This window comes from Rhinichthys klamathensis, unplaced genomic scaffold, assembly GCF_029890125.1.
Source record: "Rhinichthys klamathensis goyatoka isolate OS25496 unplaced genomic scaffold, OSU_Roscu_1.1 h1tg000050l_1, whole genome shotgun sequence".
Taxonomy (NCBI): Eukaryota; Metazoa; Chordata; class Actinopteri; order Cypriniformes; family Leuciscidae; genus Rhinichthys; species Rhinichthys klamathensis.
The window spans coordinates 181,412-206,634 of NW_026606596.1; the positions used below are offsets into that span (position 1 = coordinate 181,412).

The 25,223-nt window shown below is 37.9% G+C and overlaps 1 protein-coding gene across 1 annotated transcript in view; it reads left to right on the plus strand.

The window, feature by feature from the left end:
- The window catches only part of cltca (clathrin, heavy chain a (Hc)), a 35,761-nt gene that overhangs the window by 3,021 nt on the left and 7,517 nt on the right, over nucleotides 1–25,223 (plus strand). The window contains exons 2-18 of the mRNA XM_056247636.1: nucleotides 5,842–6,049; nucleotides 9,425–9,693; nucleotides 9,954–10,115; nucleotides 10,860–10,973; nucleotides 11,727–11,900; nucleotides 15,909–16,106; nucleotides 16,367–16,567; nucleotides 18,047–18,199; nucleotides 18,279–18,401; nucleotides 18,574–18,711; nucleotides 18,795–18,959; nucleotides 19,060–19,240; nucleotides 20,608–20,771; nucleotides 23,814–23,939; nucleotides 24,018–24,160; nucleotides 24,506–24,740; nucleotides 24,833–24,955. Of these exons, the coding sequence (XP_056103611.1) occupies nucleotides 5,842–6,049; nucleotides 9,425–9,693; nucleotides 9,954–10,115; nucleotides 10,860–10,973; nucleotides 11,727–11,900; nucleotides 15,909–16,106; nucleotides 16,367–16,567; nucleotides 18,047–18,199; nucleotides 18,279–18,401; nucleotides 18,574–18,711; nucleotides 18,795–18,959; nucleotides 19,060–19,240; nucleotides 20,608–20,771; nucleotides 23,814–23,939; nucleotides 24,018–24,160; nucleotides 24,506–24,740; nucleotides 24,833–24,955 (2,877 nt within the window). The remainder of the gene's footprint in view (nucleotides 1–5,841; nucleotides 6,050–9,424; nucleotides 9,694–9,953; nucleotides 10,116–10,859; nucleotides 10,974–11,726; nucleotides 11,901–15,908; nucleotides 16,107–16,366; nucleotides 16,568–18,046; nucleotides 18,200–18,278; nucleotides 18,402–18,573; nucleotides 18,712–18,794; nucleotides 18,960–19,059; nucleotides 19,241–20,607; nucleotides 20,772–23,813; nucleotides 23,940–24,017; nucleotides 24,161–24,505; nucleotides 24,741–24,832; nucleotides 24,956–25,223) is intronic.

The following is a 25,223-nucleotide window of genomic DNA, read 5'->3' on the forward strand; positions in this document are numbered from 1 at the left end:
ATTGATTTTGATGATGATCACTTGAGTGAATTACTCTGGTTTTAAGAGTAATATAAGCATTATACTGGGTCAAGTCAGGTGATCTTCAGAGGGATTTCGTGTGTTTTATGTGATGCTGTTTAATACGTTACCTTAAAGCCTTGTGAATGCATTTGATCTTTGAACTCTACCCTGCTGATCACACATGACTGTCTCATGTAGCTGGAGATCCATTATCCATTTTGAACTGCTCAGCACTGGCTGTACTCGGAGTTCATTGCGGAGAGGATTCATCCCTTCTATTCCCTTTCCCGTTCACTTCCCGCTCTGCTGTTCACACTGAACCTGCTAGGCTGGTCACATGTCACCTCTGGTCATATGGTCACAGCTCTTAATATGTTGATTTAGCTTTCTACACAATGGGTCCCAGCTTCCTGTTATGGAGGACGATGGCAGTGTTGTGCAAGCCTCAGCATATTGTGTATCCTTCCCCGAGCCTCCTGCTATCATAAGGCACAAGGGGTTTGTGCTGAGCAAGGCGCCATATTTCCCTGGACGGTGAAGGAAGGGGTTAAATGAGCACAGGAGGTTGGAGAATAAAATGTGCTGACAGCTTTAAAAAGTCATTGTTTTAAACGGCGTGCTGAATTTATCTGCGCAAACCCAAAGAAGCTCTTGACACTTCAAGTTTTACACGTTTCTCTCACTTTCCCTGATTTGTGAAAGCAAAGCTCGGCCATCAAAATGTGCTAAAAGCATGAACACTTCAAAAGTACTCTAGGTCAGCATAAAAGAGCAACCGCTCAAGTTAACCTTGTCAAGTCAAGTGTCTGTGCTTGTTCTTAAGAATTAATGTGGAATGCCACACTGGTGATGGCCAGTGAAAGTGCCAGCAGGGAGCCAAGTTTAATGTCCTAATGGGACCATGTTCTGCAAGTTAGCTCAATGTAGGTGTAGCTGGATGCACACTTGCCATGTTACTTTGGCCAAATATATTGTTCACATAGATAAAAATCAGTACTCTGATCTTTATCTAACCACTGTAAAATAAACAGTCTAAAATGGGAAGTCAAGTATACACCAGCAGAGAGGGGAGAGATTGTCAATGCTTTCAAAAAAACGCTTGATAATTCCATTTGGTTTGCTACAGTGTCCGTCTATGTCAATGAACACATGCCATTGCCAGCTATTTGAGTTTACCATGCTGTACAAACTGCACACTACCACTGAAAAGTTTGGACACTTGATTGAAATTCCATCTAATCATTTGAAAAGTTTATGCTCTAATGCTTTATTTTTCATTGTCAAGTTGGATACAAGATCAAAGAATAGTCTGTTATTCTAGGAATTAATAAACAATGAGTATGCATGTCCAAACTTTTGACCTGTAGTGTATATCAGATCCTGTGCATATCTGACTTAATGTTTTAAAATTAATAGTCACCTTCAATATCTTTCTCTGAACTGAATTATTTCTGGTACAAAAAGAGCAGCTTTCCTTGTACCACCTAGCAATTATTGATTTAAATTCCTTGCCAGGATAAAATCAATATCGCATCCCTTTGCACAGAACAGAGATTCCTGTGGATGAGACTGGCCAGCTATTTTCGAATAGCCGTTTCTCGAGCTACGCAGCATGTTCTTGGAGGCTGGACAGTGATGAACTACCTAATGGGAAAGAGGGTTAGTTTCTGGGCATGTCTGTGACGACACTGAAGCAAACAGCAGGTACATGCTGTGGATGAATCACGCTTGGCCTGAGGCTGACGCTACAGCAGAGAGTGCTCTTTCACTTACGTTTGCTTCACAGTTTCTCATTGCGTTATGAGAGCTTGGAATGGCAGAGTTTCCCCTCAGCCAATCAGCACCGCCTGCTCAGCAGTGATGTCATCATGTGTGATGTCATCTTTGAGATGCAGTAAGAAAGGTCACAGAAATGTTCGTGAGAAGGCTACAGTTCTCACAGTAGCAATATTTTGTATTTTATTATTTTAGCATGTTAACTCATTTTATATTTCTATAAATTATGTCTGTTTATCCCTTATCTCCTTTTTTAAATATATGTAATAATCATTTGTACCTAATTTTAAACTGCCATGAAATTAGCTTATTTAATATTTAAAATATATATATATATATATATTATATAATTTGGTTTTATTTTAATTTTTCATGCTTTTCATTTAATTTTTTCTTGCTTAGTAGCTAGTGATGATGTGGCTTTCTGTGCCACATGACAAAGGAATGTGGGTGTTGCTTCGGGTGTGTCGGCGTCCGTTACCCATTGATAAATGTTGCTGCAAATTCCGTTGAGCTCTTCCTAGAAAATGTATTTCCTGTTCTTTGATTAGGCCTAAGAACTGCAGCATGAGACATAGATACAGCATTTCATTGCTGGCTTAAGGCAACTGACACTAGTATTTGTTAATATTTAGGCTACTTAGTTTAGTAATTTAGTGTTTAGCAACTTAAAGAACAAAACTCTGCTGCCCTTCACAATAATTATCAGTCAGTAAGGTTTATTATTTTGTGTACAAACTCTGTATTAGATATCCAAGGCCCTTGTAATTTGGGTTTGTTCAGCCAAAAATGAAAAATGTTGTTTACTTTTAAATTGTTTACTCACCCTCATGATTTCTTAAACCCCTATGACGTTCGTTCTTCTGTAGAACACAAAAGAAGTAGTTCTGGTTTAGGTTCACTCTGTTTTATTCCATATAATTCAATAGTGGGCTGGGATAAGAGGCTGTCAAAGCTCCAAAAAGTGCTTATCATAAAACCACCTTAAATGTAGTTCAAACAGGTGGAAGTTAGTGGAAGTTACAGGTGGAAATTAGCACAAGTGCTACAACCTGGTGAAATGCATCTCTCCTTTCTAAGGTTAATGTATATTTTACGTTGTCCCTGTCCAAAAATAAAAAAATTAAATGAAAACAAATCATCCACTATATTCCAAGTTTTCCAAAGCCATATAATAGACTTTGTAGTCGCATAACTATGTAAATAATATTGCGTTAATAATAACATCTGACAAATTTATCCTTAAAATTTGTCCTTGTACTTTCAAGTCATCTTTAATTCAGTTATGCTCTTTGAGACTGTTATCAGCTCAAAATGCAAAGCAAAAACATAAGTGGATTTTAGACAAAACAAATAGTCTTGGGAGCATACCGGCACTATTGGCAAATAACTGCTAAACACCAACCATTGAAAGCTTTTTTTTAATGTCACAGAGGACTCTCCTCCTGTACAGCGTCACGGTTCATTTGTGTCACAGTCTTTCGTTGAATGCTGTAAGTGATGTTACATAAGACCACGGATTCTCATCCCTGTGTGTCCAGCTGTCAGCTCTGATCTCCGTAATTCAATGTGCCGGCAGCTGGTGCACGGTTTCCAACATTAGAATCGTGATTGGCGATACGTCTCTGTCTCAAACTCAACTGCCACCTCTGTTTGAGCTCACTGGTATTCGAGATGTGTCTGGCGGCTGATAAAAACCAAGGCTGGGTTTTGGCTGCTCATCAGAAATAGTTACAACTTCACCTTTTTGGCCATCTGACTTGGTATTAGAAGAGTTGTTTCAGAACCAGCTGTCAGTTTAGTTGAAAATGCCTGAAGTCAAGATGTCTCCTACACTAAATCCTCCTCCTCTGCTCCTCTCTGAACCCATTTCAAACGTAAGTCTCTTCAGATTTGATGTCTCTGTATTTTCTCGTCTACATGTGGTGCTTAGTCACATGGTGTGAATCATGCTGTCTCAGACAGACAAGTTAGAATTAGACTAATTTACAAGGAAAGATCAGCATTTATTAGTGTGCAGAATCACACTGCTTCTCTGTGTGCAAGTGCAGATCTTATTCTCCATCGATCTCAGGGTCAGTCTATCTGACCGAGCCTTTGGTGACTCAGACTTCTAAGGCAGCTGGTGTGGTGCTGCTAAGCTGGCGTCCCACTGACTTTTTTATTTTTGTCTCTAATTGACAGATACCTGAGTCTCGTCATGGTTGGTTTAGGTCTATTAGTTAAGACCTGAGATAGTGTCTTTTTAATAGCTTGAAACCCTCTTTGAAACATGTTTCGTTAGCGGATATGAGTTCCTTATCAATGTTGAGTATTACCTGGTATGTTTCCTATGTGGCCCTACAGGAAACGTTATTGGGTAGAGATGCCACTGATATTAATTATCAAATTAAAACCATTGGCCGTAAGCCTTTAAAAGCTGAAATTAAAACGTGATTACTATTATGTGCTTTTATTTGGTGAAAGGTCTATAATCAGCAAGATATGCCAGTGTTCGATGTTATTTGATGTTGTCTTGTTTTATCTGTTGAGCGGCTTGTGCCGAGAAAAAGTCTGACCTGCTGTTTTTGTATCTGAGGTAATTGAGGGAAACTGTGGATGTTCAAGTGCTCTATTAAATAAGTATTTTTGTCTCTCCTCTTCTGATCTTTTCAGATGCGTAGCTGTGTGCTTGTAAAAAGGTTAGCCTGTTAGTGACTTCCGATTCGCAACAATTTTCCAATAAATGAAGGGACTTCTGAGAATGTCCCTTTACTGTTTTTCTCTGTAAATTATACATTAATTCAAAGTTTGTAAGTGCAAAAATCATAAATTGGGTGATTTTACAGTAAAATTAAAAAAATGTTACTGCAATGGTAAGGTAACTTAGGCCCCATCCACACTACTGCGTTTTAGTTTAGAAACGGATAATTAAAACGAATACGATCTCCGTCCACACCAACGTTTTAGCTGCGTATTAGAATTGATCTTCGTCCACATTAAAACGACTGAAAACGCGGATCACTTGACCATTCACCAACACTGGGCATGTGTGTGCCGGTGTAAACACAACTTCATTGATAAAATTATCCCACCATGCTCTGGGTCAACCCCAAACCGACGCTCCATGTACGGTCAACGCCGCTGCTGCACACGGGAATTGTCACAGATCGCTCGAATAATCGCTCCGGCGCATGTAGGCAGTTATAGTGTTGTAAAATGCAGAATTTACTTGTGCAACAGCTAATGATAAGATATACGCCATGACTGATGACACCCAATCATAGAGCCGAGCGTGAGCCTCTACTACGTCATCGTTTCTAAAGTCCTCCGTTTTGACCCGTCTACACTAAAACGCCCTCCGGACATTCAAAACGGATCGGCAGCGTTTCTAAACTTCTCCGTTTTGGGTCTCCGTTTTTGCCGTTTTAGTGTGGACGGGAGGTGCAAACCTAGCAAAAGGTCTCCGTTTTTAAACGAAAACGCAGTAGTGTGGACGGGCCCTTAGTTAACCAATGTATCTGTTTCTTGTATCTGTGTCCCTGAGATAAATTCCTCAAGGCCTTTTCAGACAGTGAATGCATGTGTTTGGCTTAGTGGAGTGGGGAAAGGGAGGTTTTGATGGTCCTATGCCTTTTTTTGTGTGTGAGAAATCATTGTTAATCTCATAAGCTACAAAAGACACCACTACTGCTGAAACTTTGTGATTGATTACAAAAGCACTTTTACATTTGGAACAAAGTTCTTTGTTGTGACTCGTCGGTGTAGTTGTGCCCCTTGTAAATGATGCCTTGATTCCATTTTAATCAGTAATGTGGAGTACACAGTCATTGATTTTTCCTTAAAGAGCAATTCTTATAAAAATTCACAGGGTCAGAGTGAAACATGATATAATGTAACATAATCCCCATGTGTAATGATTTCATGCATGGCTCTTGAAAAGGACATGGTCTTGTTTGTATACACTTTTAAAATGGGAATTGTAATCCCTAATCACAATTGTATCATATATATATATATATATATATCCTTTTGTGTATAATGTTTTCAATCAAATTTAAACAAAAATTTTTATTTTCCTAGCTCCAAAATTTGGGGATCAACCCGGCCAACATCGGGTTCAGCACCCTGACGATGGAATCGGATAAATTCATCTGTATCCGGGAGAAGGTCGGAGAACAGGCACAGGTGGTGATCATCGACATGGCGGACCCAAACACCCCCATCCGCAGGCCCATCTCTGCAGACAGCGCCATCATGAACCCTGCGAGCAAAGTCATTGCACTTAAAGGTAGGAGATATAGATTATTAGAGCCACAGATACCCATATTGATCTAATTGTAATGACTACTGCATTTTTAGCTGAACTGAATCATAGAACTGATCCAAACCAATTGTTTTTTTAAACTAGAACTTAAGTGTGTTGTTTTCTTAGTTTCATTCATTAACGCAGAATTTGCTTTTAGTTAAAATTATATTAGAACAATTTCTGGAGCAAATGTTTTTGCATTTTCCTCATTGTAGTCTACATCTTAGCCTACAGTAACATGATATGTTGTGTATTTTTTGTCATGCAGCCATAATTGCTTTGTCTTTTTGTTTTGTTTCCTTTTTTGTTGCTGCTTTCTCATGTGTATGCAGACGGTGAGTTAATATTTTAGTACAATGATTTGTGAAAGTTATAATCCTGTTTCTAAAATGAACATCATGTAGAGTTGTTTGGCCTCATTGCTTAACCTTGTGTAGGTGTTTCTAGAGCCTCCACTTCAAGCCAGAAAATGTATTAAATAATGTTTTAAGATATGCATATACACATTGTTCCTGTCCATCCTCTTACATTATTATCATGACACTTTAGAAATTAAAATATTTTGATGTAGTGAATGTGTTATGAGAACAACAGCAGTTTGAAAATCAACAATATTGCCCTTGTAAATAGGAGAGGTATGCCTCAAAGTTCGGACTTGGGCTCCATGCAAATTCAAGCCGTGTGGAAAGCAAACATGTCGTGGCATCTCTCTGATAATGTTTACATGGATAAAGACTGTTTAGCCAACAATATACCACATAATTAACCCAATTCGGCTAAACAGGATTTGACTTTCACAAAATTCATAGCTTGAATTTTCACATCATGTTGATTTCTGTAGACATAAGTAATCCAGTTTCTCTTCCTGGGGTCTGAAATATTGTTGGGCATAAATGTGCTTTTCTGTTTGATTAATTTCAATTATTACATATTTTTTAAATGCTTGCCATATTGAGTCATTTCCTCCACCCTCACTATGTAATCTTAACATCAAATGTCTTAAGTCCATATAATGAACCTGGGTAAAGGTAGCCTCATAGTTTTATGGTTCTTGTGGTAGTTCATAGTCCATTAGGTTTTAATCACTATGCAGCTTGTGTTTAGGTAGCAATTGTGTGACTAACACTGTATCAGTGTCATGGTTGACGTTATATCTATAGCTATGAATAAATATCAATAGCTTTTAGCACTAAGCTTAGAGCCTCTTAGAGTTGAGAGTTGTCATGTTGTGCAAAATGGCTATTTCATAGTCATCTCTCTAATTCTTAGCATGTTATTAACTGTAACTGATACATTAAGTGAAGTTAATTGGTAAAACGGCATAATAAATAAAATGTTCTGCTTGAAAAAAAAAGTTTATTTGTAGCATCAAACCTGTTTGCTTTGACTTTTCAATAGAGGAAAAATAGCAGTGAATGGCTGGCATTTGAGAGCCCAAACAGTCAGTTGCCATTTCAAATTAGATTAGCTTTAAATTGATTGCTTGTTTGTAGCTACAGACCATTTTATTAGCCTATTTTGGATTCACAATATCCTGTATGAATCAACCAGCACATTTCCTGAGCAATATTTAACCTGAAATGATCTAGACTTGCACAGTTTACTTTTTTCACACTGCATATCAATCTGATTTGCTGATCTTCAGGACTGTCTCTCCAAATTTGGAATATTTTTAAATCCGATTTGTTTATATCAACCATATGAACCAATTAAGGCTTTCAGTTTTGAGCTAGGTTACAACCACACTCTGTATTGAGTTAAATGTCCAAAAGCAGGATTTGAGCTCCTTGACATGTAGGCCTATTTATTATTATGTTGAGACGTTGTTGTTGTTTTCTTCTGTTTAGGGTGTTTAGTAATGTAGTGCTGTTTCCTGCTCTCTTATTATGTTTAGACCATCTTAAATGTGTTAAATCCCTTCTATCCCTTTCTCACTCTGTAATTCTCACGCTACCACCCTTGCTATGTGATGAGTGTTAGGTTGTATTATAGGAATCATATCCACACAGGCCTGAAACATGTTAATTTGCTTCCGTCGATGCATATAGTGTAAATTCTGACCTCTGCAGCAATCAGCTTCACAGCAGCCTGCAATCTCACACAAATTCTAATGAAAATTTAAAGTCGACATGAAATCAATCTATTTTCAAAATGCATTGATTTTGGTATGAATGATTCATTAGTGCATAATTTTTATTTTTTTTATCTTGATTGAATTAGATCTTTTCTGTGAAAATAAGACTTCCTTCTGATGATGTAAGCTAGATTTTTCTAATCATAGGCTGTCTAAACCCTGTCCTTGCAAGCTTGCATTCAGATCTGACTCCGTTTTTTAGTGTAACACCGACATCTCAAAATCCAATCAACCAATGGATAGAACCAAGTCCCGGCCCAATTTTTCTTTTTCGATAATCTGTTTCACTTGGATGTGGAAGGAAAGATCTGTCACTAGTACACTACTTCCATTTCATCGCAACTTGTAGTAATGCCAGCACAGAAAAAATAGATCTGACCAGCAAGTTGTTTGAAGTAAAAAAAAAATTGACCATTACCTTCTTAATACACATTCTTGTTCCTATTTTTTTATTTGTATACATTTTATTAAACGTGAAGAACTAAATAAAACTTCTTAGAAACATTAATATTCTACTGACATCTAAGTCACAGAGGCTGGGGAAATGTCCAAATATTTAGGCATAATTTTGGGTTACTGTTGTGCATAACCTTCCTCAAAGTTTGCTTGTAGTTAATGCAATCATTTTACATCGTTTAAAAAAATTTTTTTTTTGGTGAACTTCACCTTCAGCCTTCATGGCTGCCTCAAAAGCTGTCAGCGAAACCACATTGCAAAAGTAAAACATTTCATGTTGACTTTAAAAATCTTTACATTATACTGCAATCCTTGTCTTAATTGTATCGGTACACAAAGATCAGATTAACTAGAACCTGAACGAAGTAATTTAAATTACCACGTAGATTAGTGTTTGTTTTTATGAATAATCGGTTGGAAGTTAATCAGGTGAGTTCCCGTCAAGTTTTCCTTTCCCATAACACACATTATTTCGCCAGTCACAATGTATGTGCAGTCTTGTGCTAAGATGAAATCAGTCTCTGGTGTTTAATTTGAGATGTCTAAATTGTGTTCCGTTCACAAATTCTCTCCACACTCGCTTTTTGATTGCTTGGCTTCATTTGTCTAACTGCTGAATGAGCTGTCATGGTGGGCTTGCCTGATGCACTTCCAGCCATGGCTGACAATATTTCTACCCTGATTTCTGTATAATCTAATGAAATTGTTTTATGTGTATCAAAGTCAAAAAGTTTTCTCCAATGACATTTCTCCTTTGTTCCTCTCAGCTGCCAAAACCCTTCAGATCTTTAACATCGAGATGAAGAGTAAGATGAAAGCCCACACCATGACCGATGATGTCACTTTCTGGAAGTGGATCTCTCTTAACACGGTCGCCCTGGTGACCGATAACGCTGTCTATCATTGGAGCATGGAGGGAGACTCTCAACCAGTCAAAGTGTTTGACAGACATTCCAGCCTGGCAGGCTGTCAAATCATCAACTACCGCACCGATGCCAAGCAGAAGTGGCTGCTGCTCATTGGCATTTCTGCTCAGGTGTCATAATCATTTTAAATAATCACTCAGGATTTCTGGTCTAGAATTATGCACACTATTCTAGACATACACATGCTCACATTGAGATATCGTTTTCTTTTTCTTGCGTTCATTATTTCCTTTTCATATAAATGATTTAAATACTTTGTCTGTAATTTATTTATTGATTTTATTTTCATTATTATTTTTGTTTTTCTTTCAGTCAGATGTTGGATATTAAATCAAAGGCAATCTCTCAATTATTCTGTTTCTTGTTATAGCAAAACAGAGTTGTTGGTGCCATGCAGCTTTACTCGGTTGACAGGAAGGTGTCACAGCCTATCGAGGGTCATGCCGCAGCCTTTGGCCAGTTCAAAATGGAGGGGAATACAGAAGAATCCACTCTCTTCTGTTTTGCTGTGCGGGGTCAGGCAGGAGGAAAGGTGCATTGCCAGATGTCTTTATCATATTTAATTGCATTAACTAGAAACATTTTACTCCACAAAGATGCATAAATGACCAAATTTACCAATATTCCTAACATGGTTGTCTAAGAAAAATAGGAAGTTGTCTGGACAGTTTTTTGGGTGTCAACTGCTGTTTTTGAGGAAGAGGTCATGTAGCTTGCTAGTTTTAGTTTCAGATGTTCATGTTACTGATATTAACAGATGTTCATGTTTCTTCAAATATTATTGAACAACATTCACCTAATTTAATTTATTGATTATCACTTAAAGGTGCTCTAAGCGATGTCACGCGTTTTTTAGGGCAAAAATTTTTTTGTCACATACAGCAAACATCTCCTCACTAACCGCTGGCTGCCTGTCCCCTGAACACACTGTAAAGAAACGCGATCTCTGTAGACAGCCCAGGCTCCACAAACAGCAACAAAAGCAAACTGCAGCGACCCGCTCCCTGAAACATAATAAACTATTCCAGCCAATGACCGACAAGAAGGGTTTGGGGGTGTGGTTTGGGGGGTTAGTGTGCGGATGAGGAGGAGGGAGGGTCTAGCTAGCCTCCGTTTTGTTTGACAATAGTTCGAACGTCAACAAGAAGTGACGTCACCCGACATCGCTTAGAGAACCTTTAATCTGTCTCTTACGCCTGTTGCATCATTTTTGAAGCACTTTGAGATGTGTGTATTGCGTCACAACATAAAATTTACTAAAGGATTCACTATGCAGCTTCATATTATTGAAGTGGGGACACCACCGACTGGCAACCAGCCATTCCCAAAGAAAGCTGTGGATGTATTCTTCCCTCCAGAAGCGCAAAATGACTTCCCCGTGGCCATGCAGGTATGAGGTTTCTTGGTCTGTTCCAGTTAAATGAGACATTATTTTCCTCCCTCCCTCCCTTCCTCCCTCCCTCCCTTCCTCCCTTCCTCCCTCCCTCCCTTCCTCCCTCCCTTCCTTCCTTCCTTCCTTCCTTCCTTCCTTCCTTCCTTCCTTCCTTCCTTCCTTCCTTCCTTCCTTCCTTCCTTCCTTCCTTCCTTCCTTCCTTCCTTCCTCCTTCCCTCCCTCCTTCCCTTCTCTTCCTTCTTTCCTTCCCTCCCTTCTTTCCTTCCCTTCTCTTCCTTCTTTCCTTCCCTCCCTTCTTTCCTTCCCTTCTTTCCTTCCCTCCCTTTCCTTCCTTCCTTCTATATATATTTTTTAAATCATCACTTTTATTCAGCATGGATTATGTAAATTGTTCAAAAGTGACTTTTACATTGTTACATTGTACATTGTCCACAAAAGTATTAAGCAGCACAACTGTTTTCAACATAGTAAATGTTTCTTGAACACCAAATCAGCATATTAAAGTGATTTCTAAAGGATAATGTAACACTGCAGACTGGAGTAATGATAATGAAAAATTTAAAATAAAATAAGTCATTTTCAATTGTAGTAATATTTCAAAATATTACAAAACTTTTTAGTGTTTTTGATCAAATACATGCAGACATATGGTGATCATAAGAGACATTTTTTTCTCTTCTCAAATTAAACCCTAAAGTTTTGAATGGTAATGTCAATTGAATGCAATGCAACATATTTCTCATCACACAGATCAGTTCCAAACAGGACGTCGTATTTCTCATCACTAAATATGGTTACATTCATCTGTATGACCTGGAAACGGGCACCTGCATCTATATGAACCGAATCAGCGGAGAGACCATTTTTGTGACGGCACCCCATGAAGCCACAGCTGGAATCATCGGTGTCAACAGGAAAGGACAGGTACGTGTTGAAAAGGGCCACAATGTTTACAATTTTCAAGGAAATCGACCTTCAAATGGCTTACTTAAAGTTGTCTGCATATTGAGCTGGGTTAGGAGGAAGGATATTAACATTGAAAAAATTACACGCTTCAGCTGTAATTAGTGTCAGTATTTCAAATTTCTAGCAGCTGTGTCACTTTGATCCTGCACTGTGGAGCTCTATGTGTGCGTTTGGTCGGATCTCCGTTCTGTCAGACGGAATCTAAGGAGGACACAACTCAGCTGATTACCCCCAGAGGCAGAACATTTAATACCCCTTCTTACTGAGACACGGAAACCACCCATCCTCCCTCCACATATTTCCCTCGATCTTTTTTTAATTTCCTAGTTTGAAGGATTTCTCATCCTTTTTCATCCTGAAATTTTCACTTAACTTATATATTGAAGACACCATAGTTCTTAAAAGCATCATGATGTCATAAATGAGGTCAAAAGGATACATTTCTCCCCCGGTTCAGCATGCTGAATCCCAGAACGTTAGATTTATAATATAAATACTTGGGTGCTCACAGTATCTCAGGTGAGTCAACACTCCTTTCCAAAGGCTCTCCTTGTTCACAATGCTTCTTTATGAGCTTGTTAATGGATCCCGCGAGCGGGTAAATAATTTTCCAGCCATGCCGGAGAAAGTCTTAAATTATGCAGCAGGTGATAGAAAGCCAATCCGATCTGTGTCACGCTGAACCTGAAGAGCACTGTTACCTTTCTCAATTATACAGAACCTCTGCCTGGGTCGACCAACAATGCCATGCACAACATAACAAAGGTGAACGTTATAGCGTTAATGCATTGTTCGACTAATAGACTGAAGGGTGTGTGTTTTGGCTTACAGTTGTTATTTTGTAGAGCGTTACATAATTGGGTTACAATTAGTTTATTGATTATTTAACATGTGGTAGGAAGATCTAGTACATTATGGATGGATTCGTTATCGAGGAAATTTCACACTGGAATAATTTTCTGAGTATGATTTATTGAAGTTTAGGTAAAGGAAAAGGTATGCAGATCTCTCTTCCTGCCCCTGTTTCCCCTTCACATACTGGCATTCTCCATCTTCCTGTGCTCTGCACCACTCAGCACTGGTGGGTGATGAAAAGTCAGGTTCCAACCAGCTGCGTCTGCACTCGTGAGCAGAGTGACCTTGAGAGAGAGCCTTCACTGAAAATAGCTGCAGAGAATGCAAGAGGGAGACCGGCTGAGAGAGAGGAAAAAAAGTGGCAGTTATCATGTGATCTTGCCGTGGGAGGCATTGACTGGCGTCCTAAATCCTTTCACGTTAACAGAGGCGGAACCTGAGCGCCAATCACAGCGTGCGTAGGGAGAATGCATCATCAGCTTCTGTGACATCACACTTTGCCCTCCCTTTTTCCCTCGATCGTGCCTACTACACTGTAATACTGAATTGGACTATTGTAACATGACTCTCAATAAGTCAAATGTCTGGTCTGTTAGTACTTCAGCCCCTAGACAGCTCTTATGGACTGGAAAATAGAATTTTGTTATGTGATTAAAAAAAAGTGTAGTGGTCGCAAAAAATATTTCTATGTTTTTATCCCCCCTGCATTATGGCATAATACAATTTAAAAAGTAATATTTATTTGTTTATTAACAGCATGAATAATAATAATGAATAAAATGGGTTTCTGCATTTTGGCATAATAAAAAGCCCATTTTTATTAATAATAATAATAATAATAATAAATCAACAACAATAATAATAATCATCATCGTAGTAATGGTATTAAAACAACTATAATATGATTGTTAGTGTATATATTTGCTGTTTTAATATTGCTATTGTTATTATAAATAATAATAATAAAATTACAATGTTTCTGCTTTACACAAATACAGTTTTACATTTTTTTTTTTTATGCATTTATCCAAAGCAGCTTAAAATAGAGGAACATCTGCAATTTGTCATAGATAAATTAACTATAATAATTTGGTTTGTTGTTATTATTACTATTATTGTGGTGGTTGTTAATAGTAATATACAAAATCGTTTTTGTGTACTCTTCAATCTAAATGGTTGCAATTTGTTTTTATTTTGAGATTTGTCGAACTGCTTAAATGTATAAATTTCTCATTTGAAAATGAATAGTTATTATACAATGCAAAAAAAAAAAAAAAATATATATATATATATATATATATATTTCAAAACGGATTTGTTTACATTTATTAAGGAAACTGGAATCGATATCTTGTCCATTTGAGAACAGAGATACTGGGATGTGCTCTGTACAGATGTTTGAATTTGTGGTCCTCATCAGGAATGACTCATTATTACTATCATCATCTCCTCAGGCCTTGAGCTTTTATTGACGTCAATGCAGTGTTCTTCCCTGTTGGCCACTGCAGCCCCTGTCTATCACACACACACACACACACACACACACACACGCAAATGTAATCTCTCATTCACTTGCCCTCTCCTTTTCTTTCTCTCTCACTGCCTCTTTGTGGAGGAAAGCTAATAGACACAATGAGCTGCTCTATTTTTACTCCTCTCTTTAGTGTCTCTGCCTCCCTCCATCTCTGGGTGAGATGACCCATATTGTTGGGGGTAGGCCGTGCGGGTTTAACGGAGAGTGATGAGCATCCATGCAGAATATCGGCTGTGACTTTGACCTGCTGATGCCGATCTAGAACACACAGTAGCTTACAAACACTTGCGACAAGCAGCAGAGATACAGTGCACTCTTACACTGCACCTTTTTGGTTGCAAGAAATTAAAATAGTCCTGGACTGGGGGACTATTTTTTTTTGCTCTCATTTGTCTAGTCTAATCAGTGTTCATACAAGTTAAGTATGCATTAAACATTATACATCTGTTTTAGTTGATTGTGTGTGTCACTGTTTCAACCTAGTACAGTAGCTGAAGAAATTGTCCTTCCAGGCTTTAATATGTACTGTACTTCCTGAGAAATATTGCTGAACATTGTGCTTTGATGGGCTTTTGGCAACTTTAACTTGTCTCTTGGCCAAATATCTACAGTAATAATACCAAACTTTATAAGCGTCTCTCAAACGACCTTCTGGCTGGTCAGTAATTTTTAGATGTTTTATTAGTAGCACGTTTTATTGGAAATAAAGATAAGATGCTTGATTAAAGCAGTGACTTGGTTGAAAGAGGACTCCCTCCACATCTCACTGCACTCCTGCATCTGATCATGTTACATACTAGAGACGAGCATTAGTATGCACCTTAGCTTCAGTGTGAGGAGGTCAGCTGATACGAGGTGTTATGTTTTCTCATTAAGGGTCATTGAAAGGGGATATTATACAACAGATCAGTTGTGCTCTGTGTGTGATGGCTTTTCCTGCTGCTTTTATGCAGGTATACGTGACCATGAACATGAGTGTGATAACTGTCAAAAATCAGCTAATTATAGAAACCTTGTGTAATTCAAAGTCTCAAAATATAAGAGTTGTTAATTAAATGCTTAGTTAAATGAGGTTTGGCCACTGGGAATGTCCCTGAACTTCCTGTTTGTTCTTCCTTCCTGGTGCTGAATTACAAGCTCTGTTGAGAAAATTTAACAAATAAAAACATTTAAAACAGAGAAAAAATTTATATTTTACTATTATTAATTAAGAAATTAAAATTTGATTTCAGCCTTTTGGCATAAACATGGATAAATAACATCAAATACAAATAAGAATTTTATTATTATTAAATTATCTTTTATTTACAAACAGATAAATTAAATTACAGCATAATAATAGTAATAATAATAAAACTAATAACAACAATAAAATGAATGAGAAATGAGAATATTTCTCAGTATTGCGTGTTAGAGTTGTTCATTCTCCTGTCTTTTCCTGGTCTGGTTCTCTGTGTACCAGAAATGGGGTCTGAAAGATCAAATGCCTCACCTTACTGTACATCAGTGCGAATGAAAATAACTAATTGCGGATATATATCACAAACTCTGTTACTTTATTGTGTGTGTTTTCTTAGGTGTTGTCAGTGTGTGTTGAGGAGGAGAACATCATCCAGTACATCACCAATGTGCTGCAGAATCCAGACCTGGCTTTACGGATGGCGGTCCGGAATAATCTGGCAGGAGCAGAAGAGCTGTTCGGCCGCAAGTTTAACAACCTTTTTGCCGCAGGGAGCTACTCAGAGGCAGCTAAAGTGGCCGCTAACGCTCCAAAGGTGAGAAGAGCTGAATATTCTTGTCAAATATTATTTAATAATAATAGCTTGATATTATAAAAAAAACATAAAAAAAATGTATTTATTTATTATTAAATGTATATATTGTTGTTATATAACAACTATATAATAATTATATAAAAAATATATTAAATAATATTCACTTGATTCAACAATTGTAATGTTTGGGCTCTAGTATATGCATGTGTTTGTCATATTTGCTTGCTGACCCACTTCTCTTCACATCTACTTTATCTCAGGGTATCCTGCGCACCCCTGACACCATCCGCCGGTTCCAGAGCGTCCCGGCCCAGCCTGGCCAGACGTCCCCGCTGCTGCAGTATTTCGGAATCCTGCTGGACCAGGGTCAACTCAACAAGTTTGAGTCTCTGGAGCTGTGCAGACCTGTCCTTCAGCAGGGCCGCAAACAACTGCTGGAGAAATGGCTGAAGGAGGACAAGGTATGTGGAGGAGGTCACAGGGGATATGGGTTATCTCCACACACACTCACAAGAGCCCCTTCCTCTGTACGCATGTGTTTGTGTGAGAGGCACAGGGAACAGAGCGTGCTCTTCACATGTTTTTTTTTTTTTCACAAACAGAAAGAATGCCTCCATATTTTTGTGACAAAGAAGGGGTCTGTGTGAAAACAGACTGTGTTGATTGTGAGAATGACTGTTTGTGTATGTGTGTGTGTCTGTTATCTAAGATGTTTGCTTTAGATGTGATGTCATGTGTTTGTTATGTGGGGCGAGGGGTGTTTGGGTTCTTTCCTTCTGAAGCACAGAAGAGGAAGGTCTTGGGATTTTTTTCCAGCTTGTTTTTTACAATCCACACTCAAAATAACTAAAAATGTTCTTTCTCATAGTCTCAACAAGTAACATCTCTCGGTTTATTGATTGTACTGACGTGATTTGTTGTTCCACGACCATGATTTATTTGAGAGTTGAGGACCATGATCCTTTGCTTGTTCCTGAAATACATTTGAATGGAATAAATACACACAAAGAACACTATACCAAATAAAGATTTCCTTGCATTCAATGCAACCTTACAGTTAAACCTTATACACCACGGTTAAAAAATTTGGGGTCAGTTAGATTTTTTTTATGTAATTTTTATTTTTTTAAAGGAAGTTAATACATTTTATTCAGCAAGGACACATTAAATTGACCCGAATGTTACAAATGATTTATATTTGAAATGCTGTGCTTTTGAACTGCCCATTCATCAAGTGATGCAAAAACTGTATCACAGTTTTCTGTAACTCTATCACAGTTTTCACAAAAATATTAAGCAACACAACTATTTTCAACGCTGATAATAATAAAAAATGTTGCTGGAGCAGCAAATCGGCATATTAGACACTGAAGACTGGAGTAATGATGCTGAAAATTCAGCTTTGCCATCACAGGAATAAATTACATTATATATATATTACTGTTTTCATATATTTTAAACAGAATATATGTTTTTACTGTATTTTTGAACAATAAAATCTCACCAACCCCAAACTCTTAAACAGTAGTGTATGCTAAACAATAACCAATATTCTATTTATTATATAGAGCACCTTTATTAATTTATGCATATTTTTCACATTCACATTGTCATATAAACTAGCAATCATTAAATGTCAGAAGTGTTAAAAAGTGTAAGTGTTAAAAACATAAAATATACACCATAGGTTAATTTCATTCGGACATAACTGAAAAAGGATTCACTGTTCAGTAAAGGAAGTCAGTTGTTTTAGAAAGAAATTTGAATGATTTTGAATGAATGACTAAGCGAGTTGAGCATGCTAAATTTGTGTTTTGTGTTATTCGTAAAAATGAATCGGTTCTTAAGAATCAAATGCATGTGAATCGAACACTGGACTCTAAAATTGTGCTTTTAATGTGTTTTTAACCTTTATTGTGAAATTGTGTTGTTCTCTTCAGCTTGAATGCTCAGAGGAGTTGGGTGACCTGGTGAAGTCTGTGGACCCCACTCTTGCTCTCAGCGTTTATCTGAGGGCCAACGTGCCCAACAAAGTCATTCAGTGTTTCGCAGAAACCGGCCAGTTCCCCAAGATCGTCCTGTACGCCAAAAAGGTATGATGACCGATCAGATTTTAAGCTAAATTTGGGCTTAAATTAAACCGGTTTGACAACACTCATTTGTTGGTTATAGGTGGGCTACACTCCAGACTGGATCTTCCTGCTGAGGAATGTGATGCGGATCAGTCCGGATCAGGGTCTGCAGTTTGCTCAGATGCTTGTTCAGGATGAGGAACCTCTGGCTGACATCACACAGGTCAGGAACGAAGAGGGAGAGGAGATGAAAGTGAAATGGGAGGTTGAGAAGAAAGGAACGAAAGGAGAATTTGAAATGATTTAGAGAGAAACTATGTGACCCCCCCTGTTTGTTATGACTCAATTTAATGAACTCAGAAAGGACGTATACTGACAAACTGTTTTTCTCCCAGATCGTTGATGTGTTTATGGAGTACAACCTGGTCCAGCAGTGCACGTCCTTCCTTTTGGATGCTCTGAAAAACAACCGCCCATCAGAAGGACCACTGCAGACCCGTCTACTGGAGATGAACCTGATGCATGCACCACAGGTACACAATGCAGAAAAACCTACTGAAAAGCATCTTGACGCACTTATTGTCAGACTCTTTTCAAGCAAAATGGTCTCTTGCAGGTTGCGGATGCCATCCTAGGAAACCAGATGTTCACGAACTACGATCGTGCCCATATTGCCCAGCTGTGTGAGAAGGCGGGGCTTCTGCAGAGAGCTTTGGAGCACTATACTGACCTGTACGACATCAAACGAGCTGTCGTACACACGCACCTGCTCAACCCGGAGGTACCTAACACGTCTTGACTTATCTTTTTATTCAGGCCGAATTAAAGTATGACCGTTTTTGAATCCGTCTCTCTTCATTTTGCTCTGTTAATGTCTGCAGTGGCTGGTGAACTACTTTGGCTCTCTGTCAGTGGAGGACTCCGTGGAGTGTCTGAGAGCCATGCTATCTGCTAACATCAGGCAGAACCTTCAGATCTGTGTCCAGGTGGCTTCCAAGTATCACGAGCAGCTGTCTACCCAGTCCCTCACGGAGCTTTTCGAGTCTTTCAAGAGTTTTGAGGGTAAGAAGATCCTTTCATTCCTTCTGTTTTATTATCTGGTGTAACAGGAAAGTTCAACCACTTTGACACGAGCGCTTCAACAGTCATGGAAAACCTGGAAATGTCATACAAGATCAATATAAGACTTAATTGGAGTTTATGAAATTATTCTATATTTTTCTTTTTTATATTTTTATCTGTTGTACTTAAAGGAATAGTTCACCCAGAAATGATCTTATAATTTACTCACCCTCAAGCCATCTCCTCGGTGTATATGACTTTCTTCTTTCAGCTGAACACAATCTGAGTTCTATTAAATAAGCTCTTCTCAACTTTGTAATGGCATTGAATAGTGCATCTGTAGTTTTTGAAGCTCCAAAAAGCGCATCCATCCATCATAAAAGTAACAAAATGCCTTCTGTCACTTAGATATACATCACAATAGGGAAGAAAAGACTATCGCAAATTCTCCTTCGTGACTTTAAAGCACTGCTACTATAGCAATGCACATTATTTGCCCATTGTTTGCCCTACTGTTACCACGACAGGTGTTGTGTGTGCATGTCGAGCTAAAAACAAATGTTAAATGCATTTTGAGGCTAATTTTGAAAGCAAGAACAAGAACTTTTGAGTCGGTTCGTTTAAAAATTTGATTGCTCAAATTGGTTAGTGAATGATATCTAAAAAATAATCAGAAACAACTGTAAGGTTCATAAAGTTCATTCAAAAGCAATACCCAACATTTTTCCTGCAAATATGTATCCCACCTAGAGTTTACATTGCCCATGTAGTTTCATTTGATACATCTGGCTGGCCTAACACTTCTGTTGGCAGACACTGCCAGAATATCACTCTTAAAAGACTTTGAACTTGTATCTAAACACTCGTGGTCACTCTGCTGGTTGGCTTTCATAGTGCAGACACAATTTGACTGGTATCTTGGCCGTATAATGTCTCTGTTCTGTGTGTGGAGCAGCATGTAGCCTTCCGTTCTGGGCTAAGTAGGACAAAAGGTTTGGCAATAAGCAGGCAGCAGCACAGGGCCTGCGGCCACCCACAATCCCTCAGGCTTTTCACATGACAGCAAGAGTAAGAGTGCTTTTGACAAGAGGCTAGATTTTAATGGAAATGCAATGCTCATGCAAATGTAGCGGTCTGATCAGTAATTTAAAGGGTCTGTGCACCCTGTCATCATTTACTCGCTCTCGTGTCGTTCCAAACCCGTTTGACTTTCCTCTGTGGAACATAAAGTATTTTATAAGGACAAAAAAAGCACTATAAAAATATCACACAAAATATGCATGTACAAAATGTGTACAAATCAAACCGCAACCAGAAGTCTGTCCAGTAAAAGTCGAGCGTCATTTATTGTTCTGTGCTGGATGCAGGTCTGTTCTACTTCCTTGGCTCAATTGTGAACTTCAGCCAGGACCCAGAGGTGCATTTCAAATACATCCAGGCCGCATGCAAGACAGGCCAAATCAAAGAGGTGGAGCGGATCTGTCGGGAAAGCAACTGCTACGACCCTGAACGTGTCAAGAACTTTCTCAAGGTACTGCCAAGACTCTGTCAGTAAAACCCGTCTAGAAATGATCCATTGCCGACCGCAAAAAAACACATTATATTCTCTAGTTTCTCGTCTGTTAAAACTCTTTCCATCTTTGCCCCTCATTACATTTCCTGCTTTGTTCTCTTCTACTGATCTGTCTTTTATCATTTACGTGCAAGCCATTTGCAATTTCAGATGCAAGTGGACAAAGTGAACTTTGTTTTGTTTGTTTTTTTGTTCTTTTTTTATTAAAATGGGTTTGATCTGGCATTTTATGGTAAAGGAATGTTGTGGGTTTAATGCTAGTTCTATTACTTCTATTAACCGCATTTGTGGCATAAAGTCAATTACCACAGAATTGAACATTGTGGTAACAGTAAGAGCCTATAATGCAAATATTATTAAAGTAAATATTAGATATACATAATTTTTAAATCAAGCCACAAGATTTAAACCTTTATGATTAAAAATGAAGCTCTTTCAATAGCATTTGTGGAATAATGTTGATTAACATAAAATAACACACATTTTCATGTTAAAATTAGAAGACTACATTAGTTACCATGAACTAACTATGAAAAATACTTGTTTCTACATTTACTAATACATTTTTAAAATCAAAATTGTATCTGGTAACATTAGATAATGAACCGTGAACTAGCATGAACAAACAATGAACAACTTATAAATGCTGTAAAAAAATATATTGCTTATAATTAGTTTAACTAATGCATTAACTTATGTTAACAAATTAAACCTTATTGTAAACTGATACCATAATGGTAAATCATCCCGGTTATAATATTTTTATACTAATTTAATTATTGTTAATTTTACTTTTATATATTTTTTTTCCTATAATTTTATTTTATTATTGTACAGACAAGATAAGTAATACTTCAGTATTGTGAATAATTCAGTAAATTGCTTCAACAAAAATACAAGATTTGTGCTTCTAAACCCTTCAGAATGCTGGAATTAAAATTATTGAGAAAGAAGTTGAAATTATTCTGTGGTAATCAACATTATGCCACAAATGCTTAATTTATTTTGGATTCAGTACATTGTTTTAATGGGGGTTCCAATACAGGCATTCTCTTTTCATTAAATAATCCCCATTTGGATCAGGCAGCCATGTTCCTGTAGTTTTCTAGTTTTAGGGAGATGATCTCACTATTTAATCCTCATGGTGGCTGTTGTTATCTCCTGTGCTTTACCCTGTACTTTTTGGATGGTCAGGACTTGTATAAGGTAAATTCATCCTAAGACTCCTTTTACTTTATTCCCTTTTCTTTTCTTTTGTCATCCCTTCTTTTCTCCCAATGGTCAGTTGAAGGATTAATACTGGGATTGGTGTGTGCGATGCACATACAGGGAGGTTTTGTAAAGCATTGACTGCTGGGAACAACTCTCTCTCGGCCTGAACTTGAGCCCTCCCCTGATGATCGTAGCGAGTGACCGGGCTGAGATTGAGCTTGTGGTTTTGTGGTAGTGTGTTGATGTGTGTTTGGCAGTGGTTGATTTGTGGTGAACATGTTCTGCAGAAATGGAAGCCTTGGGTCTTTTTCAGAATCTATTCCACCAGAGTCAGACTATATAAAGTTGACCTCACAGTTGGACTCTGGCATGCCAGCTTCAGAGGGTGGATCCGGAGAGCCACGTTTTGTGGAATGATTTTGAGACTTGCTTAAGTTTAAAACAGTCTCGTTTAAGGCTTCACTGCAAACGTTCAGCCTCTGTAAATGTTTGTAGACAAGCTTCATGTTTTGAAGGTTGTGGAGGTCGTTCTGTGGAGTGAGTTGTACAATCCCAGTTCATTAATCCTGTGTGTGTTGTAAACTGCACTGTGTGGCAGAAGAATTGTTACATGTTATAGCCAGCAGGGGGAGCAAAGCTGCCACATCAAAACCTGAGATGATTCAAGCCTTGTGTTCAGTTATAGACCTTCCTTTTTACCACTAACCACTTTATTCTTTTTGGACTACTCGATTACCCTCTAATCTTGTCTTACCCTCTAAATGTTTTTTTTTGCTTAAACTTTTTTTTTTATTATTATTATATATTTAAATTGTAAATTATTTCGTAGGTTTTTATAGAGCTATGTTTTTATTAAATATAACATTTTAAATTATGAACCATATGGTAGGTTTTTATAGAGTTCGTTTTATAGCTTTATTATTGCTTTTTAAAAATTATGAATTGGTAGGTTTTAACAAAACTATATATATTTTTTTTTGCTTTAATATTTTTTTTAATTATCCGTTACTCTGTAGGTTTTTATTGCTTTAATATTTACTTTTTTAAAAGTTATTAATTAGTAGGGGTTTTTAGAACTATTTACTTTTTATTTTCTTCACTAAAATTCAATTTTACTTGGTAGGTTTTTGTAGAACTAATCATTTTCAGTAATTTTAGTATTTATTTTTTACAAATACAGTCAAATCTGTTTCATAAGCTTTGTCATCCATATATATATATATATATATATATATATATATATTGAAGTTATGTAAAATTGAGTCTTAAGCCGCGGTCACACTAGACTTTGAGTGTATGCGAGATTTCTTCAACGGTCATGATATGACATCATGCTCTACAGCGTCTTTTTTATAAACATAAATTCAACATATAATGAAAAGTAATACACTCAAAATGTAAAAAATATACAATCAACAAACAAACGAGATCAAGCCGTGAAGTATCGATCTTCTACTGGTCACACGTGTTCACGAGTTCACCAAACTTGAACTTTGGATTGGAACGCAGCGAAATGCGAAACTTTTCGCGTGAGCTTGCATTTCCGGTCTGACGCATTTGCATGCGTTTGAATGGAAGTCAATGGAACGAAAAGTGCAGTGTGACCGCCCCTTTATACTGAATAATTAATGGAATGTTTTGCATTAAATTTCGTTCAATTGCTAAAAAGTCACTCTTAAACTTCGCCTGGAGTTATTTGCAGATTTGACTGTATTACTGAACACGTGCTTTTTGTCCGTCTGACATCTGATGTTCTCTTTTCGTTTCCCCATCGTGTTTGACTGACAGGAAGCTAAACTCACTGACCAGCTGCCTCTCATCATTGTGTGCGATCGTTTCGACTTTGTCCATGACCTGGTACTCTACCTGTACCGAAACAGCCTGCAGAAGTACATCGAAATCTACGTGCAGAAGGTAAGGAACCTTTAGTTACTCACGTAGCCTCTGTAGTCAAGCAATGAACAAAAATTAAATGATAATTTGTACATGTAGGTGAACCCAAGCCGTCTGCCTGTGGTGATTGGAGGGCTCCTCGATGTTGACTGCTCTGAGGACGTCATCAAGAACCTGATCCTGGTTGTGCGGGGCCAATTTTCCACCGATGAGCTGGTGGCAGAGGTTGAGAAGAGAAACCGGTATGAACAATATCGAATGTAAAGTTATCAAAACAAAGCAATTGAAATCATGATGCTACGTTATCTTGGATTCAGACCTATTCCAGGATGCTTGTGTTTATTTTTGGTGATGTTTAATCGTTTGTTTGTGTACAGCATAAGAGTTTCCAGATGAAATTTTGATTGCACAAGTAAACATAGAAAACAAACAGCAGTAGCTGTTCTGATTGTTTAACAATTGTGCTTACATTTGCAATATGGTGTTTGTAATCATTTTGTGAGGGGGAAAAATGACTTAAACATTGTAAGTGGATGGCTGGGGGAGAAAAACAATTATATGATAGCTTAAATGAGTTTCTTTTGCAGACTGAAGCTGCTGTTGCCATGGCTGGAGTCTCGTATCCACGAGGGCTGTGAGGAGCCAGCTACCCACAATGCCCTGGCCAAGATCTATATTGACAGCAACAACAACCCAGAACGCTTCCTGCGAGAGAACCCGTACTACGACAGCCGTGTGGTGGGGAAATACTGCGAGAAAAGAGACCCTCACTTGGCCTGTGTGGCCTATGAGAGAGGACAGTGCGACCAGGAGCTCATAAGCGTTAGTAATGCTCAACCATAAATAAGTACCAATTACATTTCAACCAAACAACATGAAATAAAAACTATGTATCTTTATATTTTTCTACACAGGTCTGCAATGAGAACTCTCTGTTCAAGAGTTTGTCCCGGTACTTGGTGCGCCGCAGAGACCCGGAGCTCTGGGCCAGTGTGCTTCTGGAGACCAACCCCTTTAGGAGGCCTCTTATTGACCAGGTACACCATATATGTGTTGCACTCATCTCTCACAATACATAAACATGGCACTTACAGGAACTGGAAGTGCATGATTGTTATATTTGATTAATTTCACTTTAATGTTGGGTGAAATTGTCTATTTTAAATAGATCAAATTAATGTTATCAACTTTGCTTTGTATAAATAATCACCATTCAACTCCACCATCTAGGATGAGTTTTTTTTCCCCCACTTAGTTTGTTGCAATGCATTCTGGGATTCCTACATATAATTATGCTACCTTCTG